This window comes from Phyllobates terribilis, unplaced genomic scaffold (assembly GCF_046119375.1).
Source record: "Phyllobates terribilis strain yellow unplaced genomic scaffold, ASM4611937v1 Scaffold_1__5_contigs__length_1240528914, whole genome shotgun sequence".
In the NCBI taxonomy this organism is placed as follows: domain Eukaryota; kingdom Metazoa; phylum Chordata; class Amphibia; order Anura; family Dendrobatidae; genus Phyllobates; species Phyllobates terribilis.
Window position 1 is genome coordinate 1157220108 of NW_027362761.1, and position 23303 is coordinate 1157243410.

Below are 23303 nucleotides of genomic sequence, written 5' to 3' on the forward strand. Positions count from 1 at the left end.
AGGCGAGGATATGTTATTATTTTTTTGCACTGTGGAATCCAGAATTTAAGAAGTCGTGGACAACTCCTTAAAGGAGAACTAGTACTATCCCACATGGTGGCTGCAATAATGTAACACCTCTCATCTAGGCAGCAAGTGAAAAACTTCATATAGCTTGTAACATCCCCCAGACTTAAGACAAGTAGAGTAATGCAGAAACTTTGTTTCACTTGTAAGAGGAAGAGCTGAGCAGCGAAGAAAGGAACAAAAGGCAGGAAGGAAACATGGGTGGTAAATGCAGCTGATAATATTAATGTAAGTCACAGAGAGGCCGCACATTGTACTACAGAAGGAGGCAAGCACCTACAGGTAGATCCAGGGGATAGGTGACTGCATGGCCAGGGTGGATGGGAGGATAGGGAGGGACGGCCAGCAGGGATGGCACAGGGTGATAGAAGGAGGTGCTAGCTCTGAACACTGCACTTTTTTGTCAATCCGGCTATGAGTGTATGGTTCCTGCTGCCCCAGTCTGAAGATGTGGAGAGACTGAGCGAGGACCCTGGAGCTACTGGCTGAGCCCTGGCACCACCATCAGCTCTGCTGAACAGGTACTGGCACAGGGGCAGGACTGCAGTATAAGATAAGTCGCCCATGTGGGGGGCAACAATTCTGAGGATTCAATGAGGAGTCCGCCAGAAAAGACTTGTAATGTTGGGTGTAAATTCCTTGGGATCCCCATGTATAAGTCAGATTGGAGAGCAGCTATAGAGACCATGGGCAATCATACATAACACCAGCTATCTATTGTGCCGGGCAGCAGAGGGCCCCTGTGCAAGAACAATATTCGGGCCCCTTGCTTTCCCATAGCTATTTATACCGCACCCCGTACAGGGTGTCCAGCAAACATTGCCAGTAATTGTCATAAGTTTAAAAAAATTTAAAAAAATAGTCAAATTATAAGTAGTTGTGTAAAACTACAAACTCAGCTCTGCTATGTATGTGTCCGGTGAGATGGACGGATACTGCAACTACAGGGGGGTGTGCACAGTGCCCTAGGTGGTGTGCCGCTCTCTGCGGGGTCAGAGGGTCTCGCATTGGGTAGTAGATATATTGCATTGTGTGCGGGATGAGTTTATACATGTTTACGTAGAAAAGATATAGCAATGATGCTGACATGATGGAAACTGATGGGGGTGAGGTATGGGTTAATACACGCTGACATTCCTGGTGCTTGATGTGTTTTTATAATTAGTGTATTCACAAAGGAGCATTGATACAATGTATCACAGGGGAAATAATGAGCAAAAGTCACATTCATTCTATCACCTATCTATGTATCTATTATCTATCATCTATCTATGTATCTATCTCATATCTATCACATCTATCTGTCTATCTATCTATTTATCGATCCATTGATCGTATTAGGGGTGCTCAAAAGGTCCCTTTGGCCCATAGGAGAAAACCCTTCATAGTTTGGCACTCTGTTGGAGATTTTGCATTGGTGCCCATGAGCATTAAGTCATGGTCATGCTACTCTATATGTATCCATATATATCTATCATCTATCAATATTTATCTATCCATCTATGCATTATCTATCTATCTATCTATCTATCTATCCATATATCTATCATCTATCTATCTATCATCTATCTATCTATCTATCATCTATCTATCTATCTATCATCTATCTATCTATCTATCATCTATCTATCTATCTATTATCTATCTATCTATCATCTATCTATCTATCTATTATCTATCTATCTATCTATCATCTATCTATCTATCTATCTATCTATCTATTATCTATCTATCATCTATCTATCTATCTATCTATCCATATATCTATTATCTATCTATCTATTACAGATGAGCAAATCGATCCACAGGACCCTGGTTGCGTGGCCAGGTCAGTATTCCATGGTCACTGGACAGGAGCCGCAGCGCCTTTTTTAACTAGCCGGTACTGTAAATCAAAAGAGGAGCTGGTAGCAGGGCTCCAGTCCAGTGGCCACGGAATACTGACCCGGCAGCTGGACCAGTGTTCTGCAAATTTATTCACGTCTCTCTACTATCTCTATCTATCTATCTATCTATCTATCTATCTATCTATCTATCTATCTATCTATTATCTATCTATTATCTATCTATCTATATCTAGCTCTCTCTATTTATCTATCATCTATCTATTATCTATCTATTATCTATCTATCTCTCTATCTATCTATCTATTATCTATCTATCTATCTATCTCACTCTCTATCTATCTATCATCTATCTATCTATCATCTATCTATCAATCATCTATCTATCTATTATCTATCTATCTATTATCTATCTATCTCACTCTAGCTATCTATCATCTATCTATCTATTATCTATTATCTATCTATCTCACTCGCTATCTATCTATCTATCTATCTATCATCTATCTATTATCTATCTATCTCTCTATCTATCATCTATCTATCATCTATCTATCTATCTATAATCTATCTATTATCTATCTATCTATAATCTATCTATTATCTATCTATCTATCTATAATCTATCTATTATCTATCTATCTATCTCACTCACTCTCTATCATCTATCTCTATTATGGATGAGTAAAGCTGCATTTACACTGAAAGATACTCCCGAACGAACATTCGTAAGAACGCGTCGCTCATTTCCCGATTATCGTTCAGTGTAAACAGGATCACCTGACAAACAAGCAAAATACTCGTTCATCGGGCCAAAAAAATCTTTTGTGCAGCATTAAAGATCATCGTTCGACCATGCAACGTGCTGTGTAAACAGGACTCGCACTTCTGAGAACCGTGGAAGCCTATGCGCACTGATCTGCTACAGATTGCTCAGTGTTCATCCTTTCCTGCGGTCAGCCTGTGTAAACAGGATATTAAATGACCTCCGCCAGTCAGTCCGTGTAAACGGACCCTAAATATTCCTTTTGCACGAATGGCTAAAAAGCTGTCAATTTGCTACGTGTTCCTTTTTAAATGGTACCTACACTGTTTCTGGTGATGTCATCTCCTGCTAATAGTATAAATCTGATGTCACAGCTGCCGAGATGACTTCATCCAGTTATCTCCTACTAAGGCATCATAAAGAAAAAGATTTAAAGAGGTTGTCCACTACTTTTTCATTGATGGTCTATCCTTAGGATAGGTCATCAATGTCTGATCGGCCAGGGTCTGACACCTGGCACTCCTGCCGATCAGCTGCTATCGGCATTGGAGGCGGCGCCGCTGGTCAGAAGTACTCACTTGCCGAGCTGCTCAGTCTACTTGTAGTGGCTGCTGCAGGGTACTGCTCATCCGCCTCCTATTCATTTGAATAGGAGGAGAAGGTGCAGTACCAAGCCCGGGCCACTACCAGTAGACCGAGCAGCTCGGCAAGTAAGTACTTCCCGCTGGCGTCCGCCAACACTGATAGAAGCTGATCGGCAGGAGTGCCAGGTGTCAGATCCCGGCCGATCAGACATTGATGACCTATCCCAAGGATAGACCATCAATGTAAAAGCAGTGGACAACCTTTTTAAGGCTCCTTTACACAGGCTAATAATAGGCCAAACAGGTCCCTCAACTAAGAAGGGTCATTTATGATACAGATCTTATGCTGGACAGGGTCCTTTTGGGCTCCCTCAGGCTCCTAGGACATATTTCAAGCACAACCTCTGCACCCATTGTAGCTGCCCACCCCATGCAAAATACTTTATTCACCTGGTGTTCTCATATACTCTGTGGGCCATTCTCACACTCCTTAAGGTCCTCTTTCTTACAGACATTCTATCTATAGCACAAGGTAGGAGAACTGTCTCTACTCTATAGGAAGTGTGTGCTATTATGATCATTCTGGTATAAAATGTTACAGAATGAAAAACCTATAGACCAGAACATACAAGAGTCATTGAGAGTATTCTACTGGTTGTCCAAATGACCATATATATTGCAAAGCTTCCTATATTGGGCAAATGAAAAAGGGAAACCCTGATTCCTATTTATAGACTTTGCTTTGCAATGAAATAGTTATTCTTTGTTTTATGGTAAATATTTCTGCAAGACATCAGGAGGGGTTTGTCCCCACGTCTGGAGTCCTTGTGTCCTATGTGTCCTTAGATTGTATGGCACCTTCACTTTAGTCTTCCCCTAGACTCTAAAAGTCCATTAAGACACACCAATTATTGGGGAGCGAGCGAGCCATCTAAACAGGCTGTCAATCACCCAACGAATGAGCCAAACGCTAAGTCATCAAGTGCGATGATTTTTAATACAGCTTAAAAACTATTGTTCTTGGCAGCACATCATTCTATGTAAGGAGGAGATGTGCTGCCAATTACAATGATCTTCTATGTGCACAGAACGATCGTAATAGCTGCCATTCTGTGCAGAAAGAATTCATGGTGGCCAATGTAAACAGGCCACTAACCGACTGCCAATCAGCTTGCATCTTGCCCATTGGAAGTAATTTAACTGTTGCCATCGGTCAATCTAAATGGGCCCTTAAGCCCTTGATACCTGTTGGATAACTCTCGGACGATAGATGGTTTGGCTGATGGTTTGGCTGGAAGCTATCTGGCCCTACTCTCTCATACACAGGAGCGCTCATTCTGCTCGACATAACTGGAGGCAGCTTTTCTCTAGAGAACAGAAGGATCAACATATCGAAATCGGACATGATTGGTCGTTATTTTCCCCAACCATCATCAGTTGGGAAGAGTCAGGGGCCCCATAAACATTTGTCTATCAGCTGAACCAGTTGGTGTCGGCCTTAAATTCTCTCTTGCAACTAATCTCTGCTCCAAAGCTCGTTATTTCTCAACTGGAAACGTGTGCCTGCAGGATGATGTACTGTGCCCAATGGTCCAAGACCATGACCTGAGAGGTGAAACCTGAAGTTTGGCTCTTGCCTAATCATCCAATCATCCATATACTGACATCTGCCATGAGTTTCCATCCATTTCTGAATCTCCACTTTAATTCAGTTACTATATCTCAAAGTCATGACCAGGTCCACCATCTAGTCTTAATAACAGAGGAGTTAGACATTCATGTACCCTCTCCAGAGAACTACCGCATAGTTGGGTTATGTCTCTCTCAGCCTGAGTGCATTCGTTTCTAACTTGACTTGAGGTGCCCATAAATCTTCAATAATTTGTCCTCTAACTATTCTTTCCGACTCTTTGCCGAGTGCATGTTTTCAACACAGAGAGGTCACTAAGCAGATACCAGATCTTTCTTTCCCTCTACATACCCACAGAGAATTAGGAGACCCCCATGCATACAAGATAGTTGACTGATCCCAACAAATTGGCTGACTTTTTACTCTTGGTTCTCCTCTCTCTGGTTTCTCTCACTTTTTGACAATGAAGATACTTTATCATTCATGCCATAATATGAAGCTCATGAGCACCAATTCAAAATCTCCCAACACAGCTCCCGACTATCACGGGTCTAATAGTATTGGCCATCATATATAGGCAAAAGGGACCTTTTAAGCCCCTCTAGGCTCAATTACACCCCTATTTACAATGCTGCATTATTCTGTCCAGTTAAGAAGATGATGATGGAACCATGTAAGTAAAAAAAAAAAATCATGATATTGATCCTGACAGATCTGCCATGAGACCAGAAAGCCATGACACATAGTAACGTAGGTTGAATAAAGACCTAGGCCCATCAAGTTCAACCTTTCTCCCCCAATTACACTCCCTACATTAACACTACACTAACTTACTAACTTACTGGGACTATGTAATGGTATAGAGAGCCTAGAGGCCCCCATACGCATTAAGTCAGCTGAATCAGCTGATTTCCGAGGGACCGGCCACCCACCTGATATGTATGGAGGCCTCCTTATTGTCACCCTAGACAAGGATTTGGGCAATTGAGGTTTGAATGGTCTTTTGTTTTCAGGTGAGATGAGCCGATACCAGAGGAGTCTGCCAGTGGCTTTCTTCTCCCCGTCGAAAACACTCGGCCGAGCGAGCCTATGTATGGGGGAGTCTGCATTGATGTCTGTCTGATGAACTAATAAGTATCTTTAGCTTTATTCTGATATACATGATGTAGACCAGCAGTAACCCACATGGAACTGAAAAGACTTAAATACCCTGTACTGTGGGAAAAACTGAACACTTATTGCCAGGTTTCTCAAACGTTTAAAGCCGATCAATAGGGATCTGAGCAAGAAGAGACTTTGTGATCAGTATGTTGTCAGTGGACAGCTTAGAAGTAAATTTAGTGCTTAAAGGTTAGTCACGCCATTATTTGTTTGTTCTGGAGAGCACCTTGACGTTTATATTACTCTAACGTTGGCCACTGCCATTTACCGAGCAGGGCTTTATCCAGGGCTGTGGAGTCGGTAAGCCAAAACTCCGACTCCTCAATTTCTATGACACCGACTCCAACTCCACGACTCCGACTCCCTCATACACGGCTCATGTTTAAATGATAAATTTACTGTAGCCCAGATTCATCTCCGCTAAAAGTCTAGAAACTTAGATCAGGAATAGGACATTTATAGGACATTTAACTTTCCCAAATTCTTATGAAAAAAATATTCCCTACAAACTGCATTGAACTACTGTACCCAATTTATTATATGTTTTAGTTGGAGTCGGTCCATTTTATACCGACTCCGACTCCACCAAAATTGACACCGACTCCGACTCCACAGCCCTGGCTTTATCATGCATCTCATAGTTCATGGATTTGTATTGTATGCTTTATTTGCTACCTAGCCTTACAATGCTTACTTATATAGCGCCATTAATTCCACAGCGCGTTAGACATTATCATCCCAGTCCCCATTGGGGCTCACAATATAAATTCCCTATCAGGATGTCTTTGAAGTTTTGGAGGAAACCCCACGCAAACACAAGGAGAACATACAAACTCCTTGCAGAAGTTGTCCTTGGTGGGATTTTAACCCAGGTCTCCAGCACTGCAAAGCAACAGTGCTAACCACTGAGCCACCGTTCTTTATTCTTTCCATTGCTATAGCTACGGACCGGCCACTGGGTCTCCTTGTCTTATGCCTATAAGGCAGACGAGTTTGGATCAGTAAACACACGGCCAGTTAAGGAAAAAAAAGTTGTGATCCAGGTCACCCATAATGAAGTTGACAACGATCAGGGCCTCAGATAAAACCACTCCTGCAAGATGGTAGCAATGGCTGGATTCTCCCCATCACCCACGGCCGGTCCATGCATCGTGGTCCATACTCATGGCATAAAGCTTCAATTTTGTTGTCACAGAGGACCCTCAGGTCCAAAGCCCCCTCTGACAAATATTTAGACCACTATTATTGGAAAGGGTACACGGGTGGTGAAAGCCACTGTTATGGATCGGGCATTGGTTCCCTGGGGCTTACTGGCCCGTTTTATGCCTTTGACTTAGTACAAGTGTCTTTGCATTTATTCCCCTTACAACATAAGATGCCACCACAACTTCTTTTTGTTATCATGCACCAAATTTTAAGAGGAGCTTAATCGTCTCTAAAAAATAAAGCTAAAATAGCCGAGCGTGTCACATGAGGTTACTTCCTAATAAATAATGATCTCAGAAACCACAACGGCAGCGGAGGTGGTCAGGGCCGGTTTGCATATGACGCATCCGTATGGACAGGATAAGCATGTACTGTAGAGTATTAGGCGGCCCTTAATATGTATGTACAGAGGCATTCATCACCTCTAGTCTCTGTGCTCTACATCACCATGTAGGAATTTTGGGTTTAAGGTGGTTGTGCAGGATTTGGTTATAGCTGATATTGCACTTTACCTCCAATAAAGGGTTATTTCTAATAACAAATTATCCCCTATCTGTGGAACCCCCTTAACCATCCCAGGAAAGTGGCTTGGAAGTGGTTTGGAAATACTTGGAAGTTCTAATAGACAATGAATGAAGCGGAGGCCGAGCATCTACACTCAAGACGAGAATCTGGGGTCAGATCCCTCAGAAATGGATAGAGAATAACTTGCAATTTTGGGAATAATCCTTTATGGTGAATGGGTTAAATTGCAATACCAGGCACAGCCTATGTACATGAGTGGCACTGTTGGTAAAAAAAAAAAAATAGACGATTTTAGTGTGCAGATTGGGTTAAGAAATCCTCAGCTATCCATTTATGCAGAAAGACGATGTTTGAAGGGTTTAGTCCCCATTAGTCTTCCTTTAGTCCTGTCTGGCATTGGGGGAGAGCTATAGTCACCAGTGAATAGTATTTAAAAGAGTTTATATATTTCAAAGTCAAACATACCATGTGCAACCTGTAAAGCTTCACCAGGGGTCGGCGTCGAGGTGACTGGGGGCACTGACGCCTTAAAATCAGCTTCCTTTGATTTATCAGATTGCATGTAGATAAAAGTTGCTGATTTTGGTGGACCTTCTACTGTATATCGAGGCTTCTTGACTTTCACCTGGCAGATTCAATTGCCCGATCCTTTTTATCCTCCCTGGATGTAAGTCGCCAGCAGTGCTCTGAATACTGTGCCCTGTATAACCCCACCTACAACACTGATTGGCAGCTTTGTGTGTGCTGCTAATCAGTAGTAGGGGCGGGGTTGGACTACATGGCAGCAGGTTTACTAGTCCTCTAGTGATAATCTCCTACTAATAAAACTGTGATTTTATAAAAACTACACTAAGCAGCCCAGTAAGTGACACATCACTGGAATCAGGGTCTCTGTCCACAAATTATGCTGCTCTCAGATTAGGCAACAAAAACTTAGTGACAGATTCCCTTTAAGCAATTTTTTGTTTATCTGATTTCCCTCTTCCTCTCTTTGGCTTTAGCAATAATCTTGTACATTCTTTGTGAAATAAGTAGTGAGAAATACAGAAAGCAATAAATGAGGAATATGAATATATACAGTACATACATATCTGAAAGGAAGCAATACCAAACTAGTGGTCTAGGGGGCCCTCATGCGCCTGCTTTGCATCCCAGGTTTCATATGGTTTATTGTCTTCCCCAGGTTAAAGTTTGTTTTCTGTGTCTGCAATCTTGATGGCCTAATCTTAGAATAGGCATTCACAATACTAGTGAATATTAAAAGGGTTGTCCAGGACTTTTATATTGAAGGCCTTTCCTCTGTAAACTGTATTGGGGCCGGGAATTGCATATTTGCTCCCTATTTGAATCAATAGGGGTCAGATGTGCAGTACCTGTCTGCGACCACTATACAGTTGACGGCGCTGTACACCTTGGAGCACTTCTATCCGCCGCCAGCATCGGAAACAGTTGATTGGTGCCGGGTGTCGCACCCCCACCGATCAGACATTAATGACCTCTCCTAAGGCTAGGCCATCAATAAAAGTCCCGGACAACTCTTCTAATAGTGCCTATGAGCATGTGCAGTAGGAAGCTGTAGATAGCGGAGCTTCTACTGCACATGCTCCTCAGGTTCTAACATTCTAAGGCCGGATTCTATCAGTGTAACAAGACAGAGAAAGGACAACACAAATCTGATTTGCTAATTAAAGGTATTTGGTACGTTATTAATCATGACATCTGACTTTCTTTTTTTTTTTAATTCCCAAAGAACCTCTCTAGCTCATGACTTTATTAATATATATTAAAATCGCCGAAGAACCGTGGAGTTCATTCCAAACGCATACAAAGCAGAAAGTCACATATTATATATATATGTATTTATTAATATAAAAAAAAACACAATATCCTAAGCTGCCAGCACAAAAATACATTGAAAGTCCAATACATATTAGAAAGCGGTTGAAAAAAAGCAAGAGCTATGTGATGCTGAGTCAGTTCTCATGGACAAACTGTGAGTCAGGATAGTCAAGGGGCCTGACGTCAAAAGCCAGGAGGGTACGTCATAAACAGAGGAAAGAAACAGAGGCGTAGTTAGGTAACGGTCCGAGGTCAAAATACCAGGAAGATAGCGGATCAGAGCAAAAGGGTTAAACAGATGGCTGGTCAGAACGAGGTCCAAGGTCAGACTACGAAAGATCTACAAACAGAACACAAGGTACAGAGAGACAAATCACACAAAAGCTGAATGTACGTCTGGCAGAGGTCTGGGACTAACAGCTCAGTTAAGTAGCAGCGCAATTACCTGGGATAATGAACACCTGAAGACAGCCAGCACCTCCCAGTCTCAGATTGGATGTCTGAGCTGTCAATCAAAGCAGCGATAGCTCCCTGCACCAGACTGGACACTGAGCTGTCAATCAAAGTACTGACAGCTTCAGCACGCTCCTGTACCAGATTGGATGGGTGAGCCGTCAGTGACTGCATCCCAGACACACTGAGGGGTGGAATCGTGACAAGCTATCTCTCCTGATTCCCCCATACACATGAATGCTCGGGTCAGCCAAGGGTTCATGTCTTCACCATGAGGAAAGGAAAGTAAGCTTTTCTAGCAAGCAAAGATAGATCAATAGATAGATAATAGAGAGATAGATAGGTAGAAGTTACATCATGATGTGATGTCACCAAAGGTCTTTACACAGTCTTAACCTCAGAATAGAAATGCTGGGGGCCCTAAGAGAGTGTGGTCCCTGAGAAATTGCCCAGTTTGCATTCCCCTCCTTTCCCCTAACATGAGCCCTGCATACCAGCCTGTCTCCCCTTTAGTTCTTCTAGACTCCTGCAGTTAAAGGACTTTTGATGACAGATAGATAGATAGATAGATAGATAGATAGATAGATAGATAGATAGATAGATAGATAAGAAAACTGACCAGCACATAAGTGTGAACAGGTGCCAGTTGCAGAACCTGCACAATATATACAAAAATAGCACAGCAGCTCTCCATAGTGGCCAAGATACATAAAGACAATGGAAATATTTGATTTAAGCTGTGTTATTATTCAGTAAGCTGTACTAAAAAAAAAAATCGAAGGTTCTTAGCTCATAAATTGGCCAATTCATGTGTGCCCATCAACCGTGGCCAGATGACCTCCCATCTGATGGGTGCTGCTCTACTACGCTACATGCCTCTCTTGGGCTATAAGCCTACAACTATGGATAAAGTTGGCACTCCGTGGTCCAATTGATTAGTGGTTTATTGACCCATCATGTCAAGACGACGTTTCGTTCCAGGTGTGGAACTTTTTCCACACTTGGAACGAAACGTTGGCCTGACATGCTGGGTTAATAAACCACTAATCAATTGGATCATAGAGTGCCAACTTTATCCATAGTTGTAATTGGACCATGGAGCGCTGCCTTTGTCTTCTTTGGATACATAGATATTATAAAAAGAAGGCAGCACTCCAAAACAAACAACATTTGGAAAAAAGTTGACTTTATTAGGCCCAAATGGCAACGTTTCGGTTCATGGAAATTTTGTTTGTTTTGGAGTGCTGCCTTCCTTTTATAATATCTATTATGGAATAAATTGGACAATTGTCTGGAGGCCTGGCACCCACTGTGAATAAATACTAAATTGTGCTGTTCCATAACCCCTCTATCTATCTACAGTAGATAGATAGATAGATAGATAGATGATAGTGTAGCGCCCCGAGGGTTCGGCCACTACAGGGGTATTGCACCTCAGTCCAGAGGTGTGATATTCCACTCCCGGGTAAGGATGGAGTATGGACCAGGGCTCAGTTAGCTGCATACACCACACACACCCCATTTCCGAGGGACAGCTCAACGGTGCTCCCACTAGACAGAAGTGCAGGCACGACCGACTATGTCCCTGCCTGGAGTGGGGAGGGGGGTGGAACACCCAGTGCTGTAGGGGCAGATAGGGGTTGGTTCCTGAGCGTAGATAGGAGCTCATTGGTTGCTGGTCACCTGGGCTCATGGTCAGAGGGAGGTATAAAAGGTGGGCACCATCTTAGAACAGTGTTCAGTCTGTGAGGAGAGGAGAGCTGACAGGGAGCAGCAGCTCAGGCTGAGTGCTGCTCCAGAGGCAGGCCTAGAGAAGAGGCCGGAGCCTGAGAGGAGAAGGAGAAGTGGGCCTGGAGAAGAGGCCAAGGGAAGGAGGAGAAGACAGAACAGGAAAGAAGGAGAAGAGAGAGAGAAACAGAAGGGCTCAGGAACAAGAAGATGGAAGGGACCCTAAGAACCCACGAGAATCTAGGGTGAAGGGTCAGGCAGATTAAGGGTACCGGATCCCAAGTTGGTGGAGGAGAAACTACCGTCAGCCAAAGACCGGTCGTCGTGATCATTTATTGGTGCGACACCTCATCAAACCTGCTAGGAAGGCACCATATAGGACAGCGGAGGACGGGGCACACGTTTACCCGCACAAGTCCGCGGCAGCTGGACAAAAGTGGGTCACTGGTGAGGCAGGCCAGAGAAAGGATTAAAGGGGGTCCTGTGCCATGCTCCTGAACTGCCTGGGAGTTGACCGAGCCCCTCACCTGGTGGATGCAGCACGGCTCGGGCAGTCATTCCCTGCAGAAGTGACTTGGATATTAACCGTGAGTAAAGACCCTGGACTGCAGTACGTTGTCTGTGTGCTTTTTCGCTCCTCTGGCACTACCGGTACTGGGACTCTCACCACCATCACTTCCACCATCCACTACACTGCCCTGGGGCCGCACTCTTCCTGTGGGGAGTCACAACATCCCAGCTGCATATATCATCAGCCCCAGCGGTCTGCCCTGCAGCGGCGGTTCCTAACAACCGCAATCCACGGGTGGCGTAGTCGGACATAATCAATAGCACATAACGGACTACCACTGGCCTGACCACCCTGAGCCACGGAACCGGGTTGCCACTACTACTCCCATCGTTCCCTATTGCCCGGATCCGAGTGCCCCACGGCCCAGGGGGCGAGTCAATAGATAGATAGATAGATAAAATAATATTTCTGGGAGATCCTTTTACTTGTAGGTGATGCATAACTACGTAGATATACAGTATATTCATATTTACCTTGTTAATAAACAGCCATTTTCTAGAACAACCCTTTAGAATACACATAGTTAAAATGAGAATCTCTTTGCTTTACAATTACACTATTGTACTGGAGACCATTGAAAAAAAAATACTTAAGATATATTGTTTATTCAGTCTTCATCAAGAAGAATGTTGGTATCCATCCAGATAAGTTCTATTATTGACATTGTACTTTGGCTCTGATTAAGGCTAAGACTCCAAGGCAATTTTTGGTTAATCATGGGTTACCGGGACTATAGTGTGACGTCACGGATTTGGGGGAAGTCAAACAAGCAGGTAAGCAAAAAGTTTGGATGAAACCAAAGTTAAATTAGTGATAAGATTAAAAAAAAGGGACATTTTTCAATAAACTGTTTGGGTAGTCAAATGTTGAGTGAGTGACCTACATAATTATTGACTGGTCTTACGTAACAATCGGAGTGAATTAGCCCAGAGGTGGCAATTACTGGATGGTAATTATATCTAGAGAGAGAGGCAGGGAACGGATGAAGGTTATGCTCTAGCTCAGAGTAATGTAAAGGGTAGTCCAAATCTATAAAGAGGTTATTAAAGGAGTTGGCAACATTCAGGGCATGTACATAACTATTTCAGCACTGGCTTGTAGGATGTTGGATTTCTAAACTCATAGATGGCGGTTCATTCCTTAAAGTGGTTTGCTTATTTTTAGTCTAATGCTATGTGCCCACGATGCAGAAATGCTCCGGATTTTTTCCTGAGAGTTTCTGCATCTCCCTGGCAGAAAAAAACACATGCGAATTGTACATGCGGATTGTACATGCGGATTGTACATGTGGATTGTGCATGCGGATTGTGCATGCGGATTGTGCATGCGGATTGTACATGCTGATTGTACATGCGTTTTCCTGCCAGGGACATGCGGATGTGAAGCGTTCTTCACATGCATTTCTGCATGAGGGTTATCAAGCGCTTTTCCAAGAGATTTTAGCATCACTTGGAAAGTGCTTGTCAACTTTGTCACACTATATAAATCCATGCAACCGGCATGGATTTATATACTGTGACCGAAACAATGGTAAAAAATAAAAAAATAAATATATACGTACCCTCTGATGGCCCCCGGTGTCTTGCTTCCCTCCGTTCTCCCTTGCCGGCAGCGATACACTGAAAGACCCGCCGACGTCAGCGTCACGTGACCCGTCACATGACTAAATGACGTCAGCGCAGGTCCTTCAGTCCACCGCGATCTGCCGACAAGCGAAGACAAGGAGACCGGGGGCCATCAGAAGGTAAATATAATATTTATTTTTTATTTTATTCATTTTTTTACAGGTTCTATGGTACCGGGGTCCGGAGGAGAGTCTCCTGTCCTCCAGACCCGGGTACCATCCGCACATTGAAACGCTTGGACTCCGCATGTACAGATCCAGTGATGTGGAATCCATGCGTTCCAATGCAAGTCAATGGCGGCGAAAACGCAGCGCTTCCGCAAAATAATTGGTAGTGCTGCGTTTTTTTTCCGCAATGATAACCCGCAGCGGAAATTTCCGCAGCATGTGCTCAGCACATGCGGATTATCATTGGGGAACATGGCAGGCCTTCTATCAAGCGTTTTTTAAGCGTTTATGTAGCGGCAAAAACGCTGCAGAAACGCTTAAAAAATGCTTGGTAGAAGGCCTGCCATGTTCCCCAATGATAATCCGCATGTGCTGTGCACATGCTGCGGAAATTTCCGCTGCGGATTATCATTGCGGAAAAATCCGCAGCACTACCAATTATTTTGCAGAAGTGCTGTGTTTTCGCCGCCATTGACTTGCATTAGATCGCATGGATTCCGCATCCCTGTATATGTAGATGCGCATTTCATGTGTTCTAATGTGCGGATGGTACCCAGGTCTAGAGGAGAGGAGACTCTCCTCCGGACCCGGGTACCATAGAAAACTGTAAAAAAAAGAATAAAATAAAAAATAAATATATACTTACCTTCTGACGGCCCGCGGTGCGCTCCTCCTCGCATGCCGGCGCTCGCGGTGGACTGAAGGACCTGCGCTGACGTCATTTATTCATGTGACGGGTCACGCGACGCTGACATCGGCAGGTCCTTTAGTGTACCGCTGCCGGCAAGGGAGAACGGAGGGAAGCAAGACTGCGGGGGCCATCAGAGGGTAAGTATAGATTTATTTTTTTATTTTTTACCATTCTTTCGGTCACAGTATATAAATCCTTGCTGTTTGCATGGATTTATATAGTGTGACCAAGTTGTCAAGCACTTTCCAAGTGATGCTAAAATCGCTTTGAAAGCGCTTGTCAACCGCATGCGGAAATGCATGTGAAGAACGCTTCACATCCGCATGTCCCTGGCATGAAAACGCATGTACAATCCGCATGTACAATCCGCATGTACAATCCGCATGCGTTTTTTTCTGCCAGGGAGATGAAGAAATGCTCAGGAAAAAATCCTGAGCATTTCTGCAGCGTGGGCACATAGCCTAAAACACGTGGTGTGTAAAAAGTAAGGGTCTGACACCTAGTACACCCACAATCAGCAGAAAGGGGGACTCTTTGACTGCAGTACAGTCTTAGCGACACTCCCGCCCAATTAACTAAAGAAAAGATGATTTGACATGAAGTTCGATGTGATGTTGTATGGTGATTTCCTGATCTGTGGGAAACTTCCTAGTTTGTGACTTTTTAGTATTTATAGACCATTGTCTAAAAATTATCATATTCCAGTTGTCTAAAAATTATCATATTCTAGTTGAAGTTTGGAAAAAAGTTGCAAATTTACAAATAGCCTAGTAATAAATGGACGGGAGTCACTTTACATATTAGCCTGACTCAAAAGAAGCTAGAGACTCTTTTACGACTTGGGCAGCTCCTGTATTATATCAACAGCTGATTGATTTCTATGAGAACTGTGTAACACTTTATTTCCCCTGTGGGGGCACTGCAGGAATACTGAACACTCTCTGCCTGATTTCCTCAAAGATTACAGCTGATCGCTGGGGTGCCTAACAGCAAAACACTGAGCAGAGATGGATGTTTTCAAAGAGGTGCACCCACTCTCCCCCATAGGGACTCCACTTTTCAGGTGACCCATAAGTGTCTTTTTGAAGGCTTTTACCACTGTTCAGATCCTGAACAGCAGTTGTCATGACCCACCAGATCATGAGATAACTGTGGGTAATTATTTATTAAAGGGAAGTTGTAATCATAAAATAAAAACTTGATTTAGACAAGAGGTTATGTTACGTCTATTTTTTTTTTTAAAAAGCTTTTGGCAATTTTTTTATTTTTCGTCCCAAGATCTGTTACAAATAAAAATTAGACACCATGCAATTTTCACACTGGCCATTAGGGATTTTCCACACTTATACAGTATTTCCTGTGGTTTCAAGAAATTCACATGTACATTAGCAACAACAGACTGGCCCCCAACCTTTTATCTGTATTGAATCATCTAATGAGCTTGTGCAATGTAAAGGGGAGCTGTGACATCACCTATTTGGATTGGTGGATCCTATTTATCAGCTGTGTGTAGACCTGTTACCTGACCTGTCATTACCATCTGGCCTCTGATGATAATGAAACTACTGAAAACACTTCCTGAATGGACAGGAAGTACAAATCTAAAATAGAGGCAGTAGCAATTGTAAAAATTACAAGATTCTAATTTTGTTTGTTTTTTTTAATACAGAGTGTGATAAGAAAAAAAACATTGCTGAACATTTTTAAAAATTATATTTAACAAAAAAACAAATTTAAAAATTGATTATTTTCTGATAAAACATTCCCATGGGTCATGGAAATATTTGCCCATAACCTGTGTTCAGACAGGCTGTGAGAATGGCCTGCAGACACAATCTGATCTCCCAATCTACATATACCATATAGGTATAGAAGCTGGATGCCTACACTTTAGGCAAAAGTTTGGTTTTCAACTTGTGCCCACACAGTCACTTTAACATAAAGACAAAAAGTATAAGAAAAAATAAAGTAGAGATAGCAAAATGTTTTTTTTCAAAGTTTTGGTTAATATTTTATTTTAATGAGGTAATGAAGATAAATATTTTTATTATTATAGCACTATTAATTCCATGGCGCTTTACATGTGCAAAGGGGTCACCGACTGGTACAGGAGGAGCGAGGACCCTGCCCGCGAGGGCTCACAGTCTACAAGGGATGGGTGAGGATACAGTAGGTGAGGGTAGAGCTGGTCATGCAGCAATGTGGTGGAGCGGTGGTTACTGCAGGTTGTAGGCTTGTCGGAAGAGGTGGGTCTTCAGGTTCCTTTTGAAGGTTTCCATGGTAGGCGAGAGTCTGATATGTTGGGGTAGAGAGTTCCAGAGTAGGGGGGACGCACTGGAGAAATCTTATATATGATTGTGGGAAGAGGAGATAAGAGGGGAGTAGAGCAGGAGATCTTGTGAGGATCGGAGGCTGTGTGCAGGTAAGTACCGGGAGACTAGCTCAGAGATATATGGAGGAGACAGGTTGTGGATGGTTTTGTATGCTGTGGTTAGGGTTTTGAACGGGAGTCTCTGGGCAATGGGGAGCCAGTGAAAAGATTGACAGAGAGGAGAGGCCGGGGAATAGCGGGGGGACAGGTGAATTAGTCGAGCAGCACAGTTTAGGATAGATTGGAGGGGTGCGAGAGTGTTGGAGGGGAGGCCACAGAGCAGGAGGTTGCAGTAGTCAAGGCGGGAGATGATGAGGGCGTGCACTAGTGTTTCTGAAGATTCTTGGTTAAGGAATGTACGGTAAATATGAATCAATGTTATAGCATCTCAGTCATCGTTGACTTACATGTGGCAGATACGGTGACTCCAACAATCGCTATGGACAATTAATATATACAGTAAATGTGACAAACTAGATGCAAATACGTGTTAATTATTAACATTATTAGCAGCAGTAAATGTTAATATGCAAATCCTCATTGAAAGATCCCCTTTCAGAACCAGATAATCATCTTCGTTCGTTACTTAGGGACTTTGGTACTTTTGGGTTATAAAAAAAAAAAATTTGATGTTCCAGAGAAATTAGATTTAGCTTTTAGATTTTCTTCTAAACTGAAAGAAAAACACCCATCTGTGAAGCCTGTGTAGCACCCTGAGGATTCGGCTGCTACAGGGGTATTGCACCTCAACCCAGAGGTGTGATATTCCACTCCCGGGTAAGGATGGAGAGTGGAACTGAGCTCGGTAGGCTGCATGCACTACATACATCCCATTTCCGAGGAACAGGCCGACGGTACTCCCACTTAGAAATGTGCAGGTACGACCGAGTCTGTTCCTGGCTGGAGTGGGAGGGGGGTGGTACATCCCATGTAGTGTAGGGGCAGATAGGGGGAGCAGCCTGGGTAAAGATAGGAGCTCATTGGGTGCTGGTCACCTGAGCTCACACATAGAGGGTGTATATAAGGTGGGCACCAACTAGAATCAGGGTCAGACGCAGAGAGTCAGATGCAGAGAGGATCAGCTGCAGAAAACAAGTTAGGAGAGGAGAGAAGAAAGACCAAGACCCAGAGTGAGAGAGGAGAAAAGAGAAAGACCCAGAGCACAGAAGAGAAGGGACCCAAGAACCCAAATCAGAGCACCGGGTGAGGAGTCAGCATCAGGGTACCGGAACCCAAGCTGGTGGGGGTAAAAACAATCCCCAGCCAGAGACCGGAGACCGTGGGCAGTGTCTGTCACGGTCACCCACCACATTCACCCCGAAGGCACACCACATGAAGGGTCAGGGAACCCAGGGCCAAGGGTGTCCCAACAGAAGGCCCGAGGGAGCTGGACCTAGGTGGATCACTGGTGGGGACGGCTGAAGAAAGGACAGAGGGAGAGCTCAGGGCCACGCTCCGGACTTGTTTGGGGGTTGGCTGGATCCAGGACCTGGTGGACGCAGCACGGCTCGGGTGGTCACTAGCAGCTGGAGTGACCAGTACAACATCTGCAGTAAGTAAACACCCTTAACTGCACAACCCGACTCTGTCTTCACTGCCGTCTGCACTACACCACCACAACCCCCATCCTCTGCGCCTGTCCCCTCTGAGGCTATACCCCTCCCGTTGGGGGTTATCCCACCAAGCTGCGCACCCACTATCAGCCTCAGCGGACCCTGCTGCAGCGGCGGCCACAGTGACCGCATCACAACGGGTGGCGTAGTCGACACAAAAGAACTTTAGTAACATCTGTAGAACTGCCACATCACACTGAGCTTGACGCCCTGGGCACGGGACCGGGTCACAGCCGCTCGGAGACTACAACCCCCCATCTGATCCGGTGCCGGGTATTCCCCTCAAAAAGGAATATGTCCCAGGGGGCGCGTCAACTTTGGCGTAGTCGGCAGGATTACGTGCCCGCAACACCCGGGTACTGCGTGCCTGAAGAAAAGTGCAAGTTTACCTCAGAAAGAAGTCTCCCGCCGGTTCCGGAGGGTCCACGCCATCGGACTCCATCACCAGTCGTTTCCCGCCGATTGTCCGCCATTTCCAACTTGTTCCCGCCATCTGCAGAGTTTCCCGCCACTGGGCGACGCTTCCCGCCAAAACCGCAGATTTCCCGCCTTGGAAGAGCAGCGGACGCCATTATGGGCGTGCCAAAGGAGGGCAAGAGGCCACCTCCCATCGTGGGCCAGGACGGAAAATGGCGCCAAAAGTGGAAACCGCCCCCACCAACAGAGACTGTGATGTTGGAGGTGTCTGTCAGCGTGAAAGAACTCCCCCTGGAGCTGACAGTCACCGAGTTGCCCCGGGACCGCCCTCGAAGTGGGAGGAGACGAAAGAGAAGAGAAAAGATGGGTGTCGCTTGGAGCAGTCTGGAGCGAGCGCACCCGGAGGCAAGAGGTCTAACGAGGAGTAGCGGAGGAGCTCACCCGGAGATGGAGAGAAAGCAGAACAGCACCGGCCCGCTGGCCAGGAGTCTGCTAGAGACCGAGGAAGGAGGGCAGAGCAGCACCGGCCCGCTGGCCAGGAGCCTGCCGGAAGCAGAGCAGAGCAGCACCGACCCGATGGTCAGGAGCCTGCTAGAGTCCACAACCCCGCTAGGTCTAGCGGAGATCTTAGCGCAGCTCCCCCGAGACCGGGAGTGTGCACAAACTGCCCTGGAGGGCCTCGCACGGAGGATGGCCCGGGTACAGCGCGAGATACTGGCGGAGTGGAGCCGGGAGATGGCCCAGCAAGCTGGAACCCGTCCACGGAGCATGCTCCCCTGGGAGAGGACACCAACTGCCTCTACGGATGACGCGGGAGGACCCAAGGTCGGAGACGGCGCTGAGAAGGGAGCCGAACGTATGGAGGCAGGTAAAGGGGACGCCTATACCCCAAGCCGTGACACCGCTCACCTGCCCCAGCTCCCCGTCGCAGAGCCCGAAAGTCCCCCTGCTGTGCCCGTAGCCGCCATGTCACCGCTATGGACTAGGCCCCGACCGGAAGCCGCCGCAGCGACCCCTGTGACGTCACGCGCCTTGACCCGGAGCGTGACAAAGCAGGAAATACCACCAGCCTGGTCGCAAGGCCTAGTACCCCCGGGCGCCGCATCACCAACAGCGCCCCCTACCTCCGCGGAGCCTCCGGCCTGGCCGCAAGGCCAGGTAGCCCAGGGCGCCGCCGTCCTAACGGTGCCCTTCACCTTCCAGGTGCCCCAGGCCTGGCCGCAAGGCCTGGGCAACCCGGGCGCCACCACCACCGCGCCCGCGCCCGCAATACCAAGGGTGCCACACCTGGGGGAGGACTTGTTCAGCCAGCTCACATGGCCGGACGGGCGGCCCTTCATCTGGCCCGAAGGATACCATGAGCTGGAACGGCAGCAGAGACTAAGACCCCTGGATGAACCCCTGATTCCGGCTCCGAAGCCCGTGGCACGGATCTCGCCCCCGCTAGCGGAAGCACAGTTTGAGTGGGACCCCACCGGAGAAGATTTAATGGGGTTCACTCAGGAAACTCGGGCAGTCGCCGCTGAGCGTACTGAGTGTTGTCGTCAGCAGCTAGCAGAGTTTACGAGAGAACGAGAGGAGAGGCGGGTCAGAGAACAACAGGCCCAAATCCGGAGCGCGGAGCAGAAGAGCCGGACTAGGAGGAACCCCCGTGCAGCGCACTGTCCCCGCACCATCGGGACGGTGATAAAGTTCAACCCGCAGCATGGGTGGGGCTTTATTCGGGACCGTAACAACCGCGGTGACGTTTTTGTGACCCGCAGAGACGTCGAGTCCCACCTGCCGGAAGGTCACAAAGGCCGTGACCTCTACGTCGGAGATGAGGTCACTTTCACCCGGCACAAGTGTGCCAAAGGACCTTACGCCCTCCACGTACACCGCTTGACGGAGGAGGAGTTGCGGTACGGGGAGGAGGAGCAAGAGGACCCGGACGGGTCTGAAGCAACACCGTATCACTAAGAAAAAGCAGGAGGGAGCCGTCGTTGAGGACGGGAATAGAGACTGTATATAGTTGCCCGTCGGGGCACAGTGAATTGAAACTGAAACCGTAAAATTGGAACCGTTGCTGCTAAAATAGTCCCCGTTGGGACCAGTGAACTGTTTGCCCGTTAACCCCTTCATCCTACAGGCTGAGGACTGTGAGCAGCCATTCCCTTCCTTCTACCTGGCCGAGGACTGAGAGCGGCCAACTTCCCCTGTATATAGTTGCGCTTCCTAAAGCGCCCCCTACCGGTTTTATAGAAAACCAGATTTTCTAAGAGACTGTCGCACTTTTCCCGGACACACGGTGCACAGTGTCCGGAGGAGGAACCGGAAACAGGAGACGACGAGAAAGTTTTATCTGCTAAGATATGTTATTTATATAATGTTTTTTATATGTTTTATATGTTTATATGAAAAAATTTTGTATGTTTTGGTGTTTTGTCTTTACAGCCCGAGGACGTGCTGTGATTTACCAGGGGGGAATGTAGCACCCTGAGGATTCGGCTGCTACAGGGGTATTGCACCTCAACCCAGAGGTGTGATATTCCACTCCCGGGTAAGGATGGAGAGTGGAACTGAGCTCGGTAGGCTGCATGCACTACATACATCCCATTTCCGAGGAACAGGCCGACGGTACTCCCACTTAGAAATGTGCAGGTACGACCGAGTCTGTTCCTGGCTGGAGTGGGAGGGGGGTGGTACATCCCATGTAGTGTAGGGGCAGATAGGGGGAGCAGCCTGGGTAAAGATAGGAGCTCATTGGGTGCTGGTCACCTGAGCTCACACATAGAGGGTGTATATAAGGTGGGCACCAACTAGAATCAGGGTCAGACGCAGAGAGTCAGATGCAGAGAGGATCAGCTGCAGAAAACAAGTTAGGAGAGGAGAGAAGAAAGACCAAGACCCAGAGTGAGAGAGGAGAAAAGAGAAAGACCCAGAGCACAGAAGAGAAGGGACCCAAGAACCCAAATCAGAGCACCGGGTGAGGAGTCAGCATCAGGGTACCGGAACCCAAGCTGGTGGGGGCAAAAACAATCCCCAGCCAGAGACCGGAGACCGTGGGCAGTGTCTGTCACGGTCACCCACCACATTCACCCCGAAGGCACACCACATGAAGGGTCAGGGAACCCAGGGCCAAGGGTGTCCCAACAGAAGGCCCGAGGGAGCTGGACCTAGGTGGATCACTGGTGGGGACGGCTGAAGAAAGGACAGAGGGAGAGCTCAGGGCCACGCTCCGGACTTGTTTGGGGGTTGGCTGGATCCAGGACCTGGTGGACGCAGCACGGCTCGGGTGGTCACTAGCAGCTGGAGTGACCAGTACAACATCTGCAGTAAGTAAACACCCTTAACTGCACAACCCGACTCTGTCTTCACTGCCGTCTGCACTACACCACCACAACCCCCATCCTCTGCGCCTGTCCCCTCTGAGGCTATACCCCTCCCGTTGGGGGTTATCCCACCAAGCTGCGCACCCACTATCAGCCTCAGCGGACCCTGCTGCAGCGGCGGCCACAGTGACCGCATCACAACGGGTGGCGTAGTCGACACAAAAGAACTTTAGTAACATCTGTAGAACTGCCACATCACACTGAGCTTGACGCCCTGGGCACGGGACCGGGTCACAGCCGCTCGGAGACTACAACCCCCCATCTGATCCGGTGCCGGGTATTCCCCTCAAAAAGGAATATGTCCCAGGGGGCGCGTCAACTTCTCTATGCATATTCAGTACTGTGCAAAAAAAAAAATATTTACACCTCTAAAATTATATGGATAAAAGTAATAAGAAGACTGCTGTGCTTCAACCTGGGATCAATTCAGACTCGGAGGAAACAGATGCACCAGGAAATAACAAGACAGGGCTGCAGTAAGATATAGTATATATCTTTGTACCGTGCTAGCCAATAGGTAGAAAAATATTAAGATTTAAGAGTCCTCAGTGGTTGATACCTTTTAATGGCTAACTGAAAAGATGGTAACAAATTGCAAGCTTTCGAGACTACTAGGTTTTCTACATCTCTTGATTCCATGCCTGATGAAGAGACCCGAGTAGTCTTGAAAGCTTG

The 23303-nt window shown here is 46.3% G+C and overlaps 1 protein-coding gene across 2 annotated transcripts in view; it reads left to right on the forward strand.

Moving 5' to 3' along the window:
- Positions 1-202: 202 nt before the first annotated feature.
- The window catches only part of SH3BP2 (SH3 domain binding protein 2), a 130031-nt gene continuing 106930 nt past the window's right edge, over positions 203-23303 (forward strand). The window contains exon 1 of one of the 2 annotated variants that reach the window (XM_073648694.1): positions 203-294. In XM_073648694.1, the coding sequence (XP_073504795.1) occupies positions 275-294 (20 nt within the window). In that variant the 5' untranslated portion in view covers positions 203-274. Of the gene's footprint in view, positions 295-393; positions 588-23303 lie in introns of those variants that run through there. The other variant, XM_073648702.1, reaches the window with a different exon arrangement.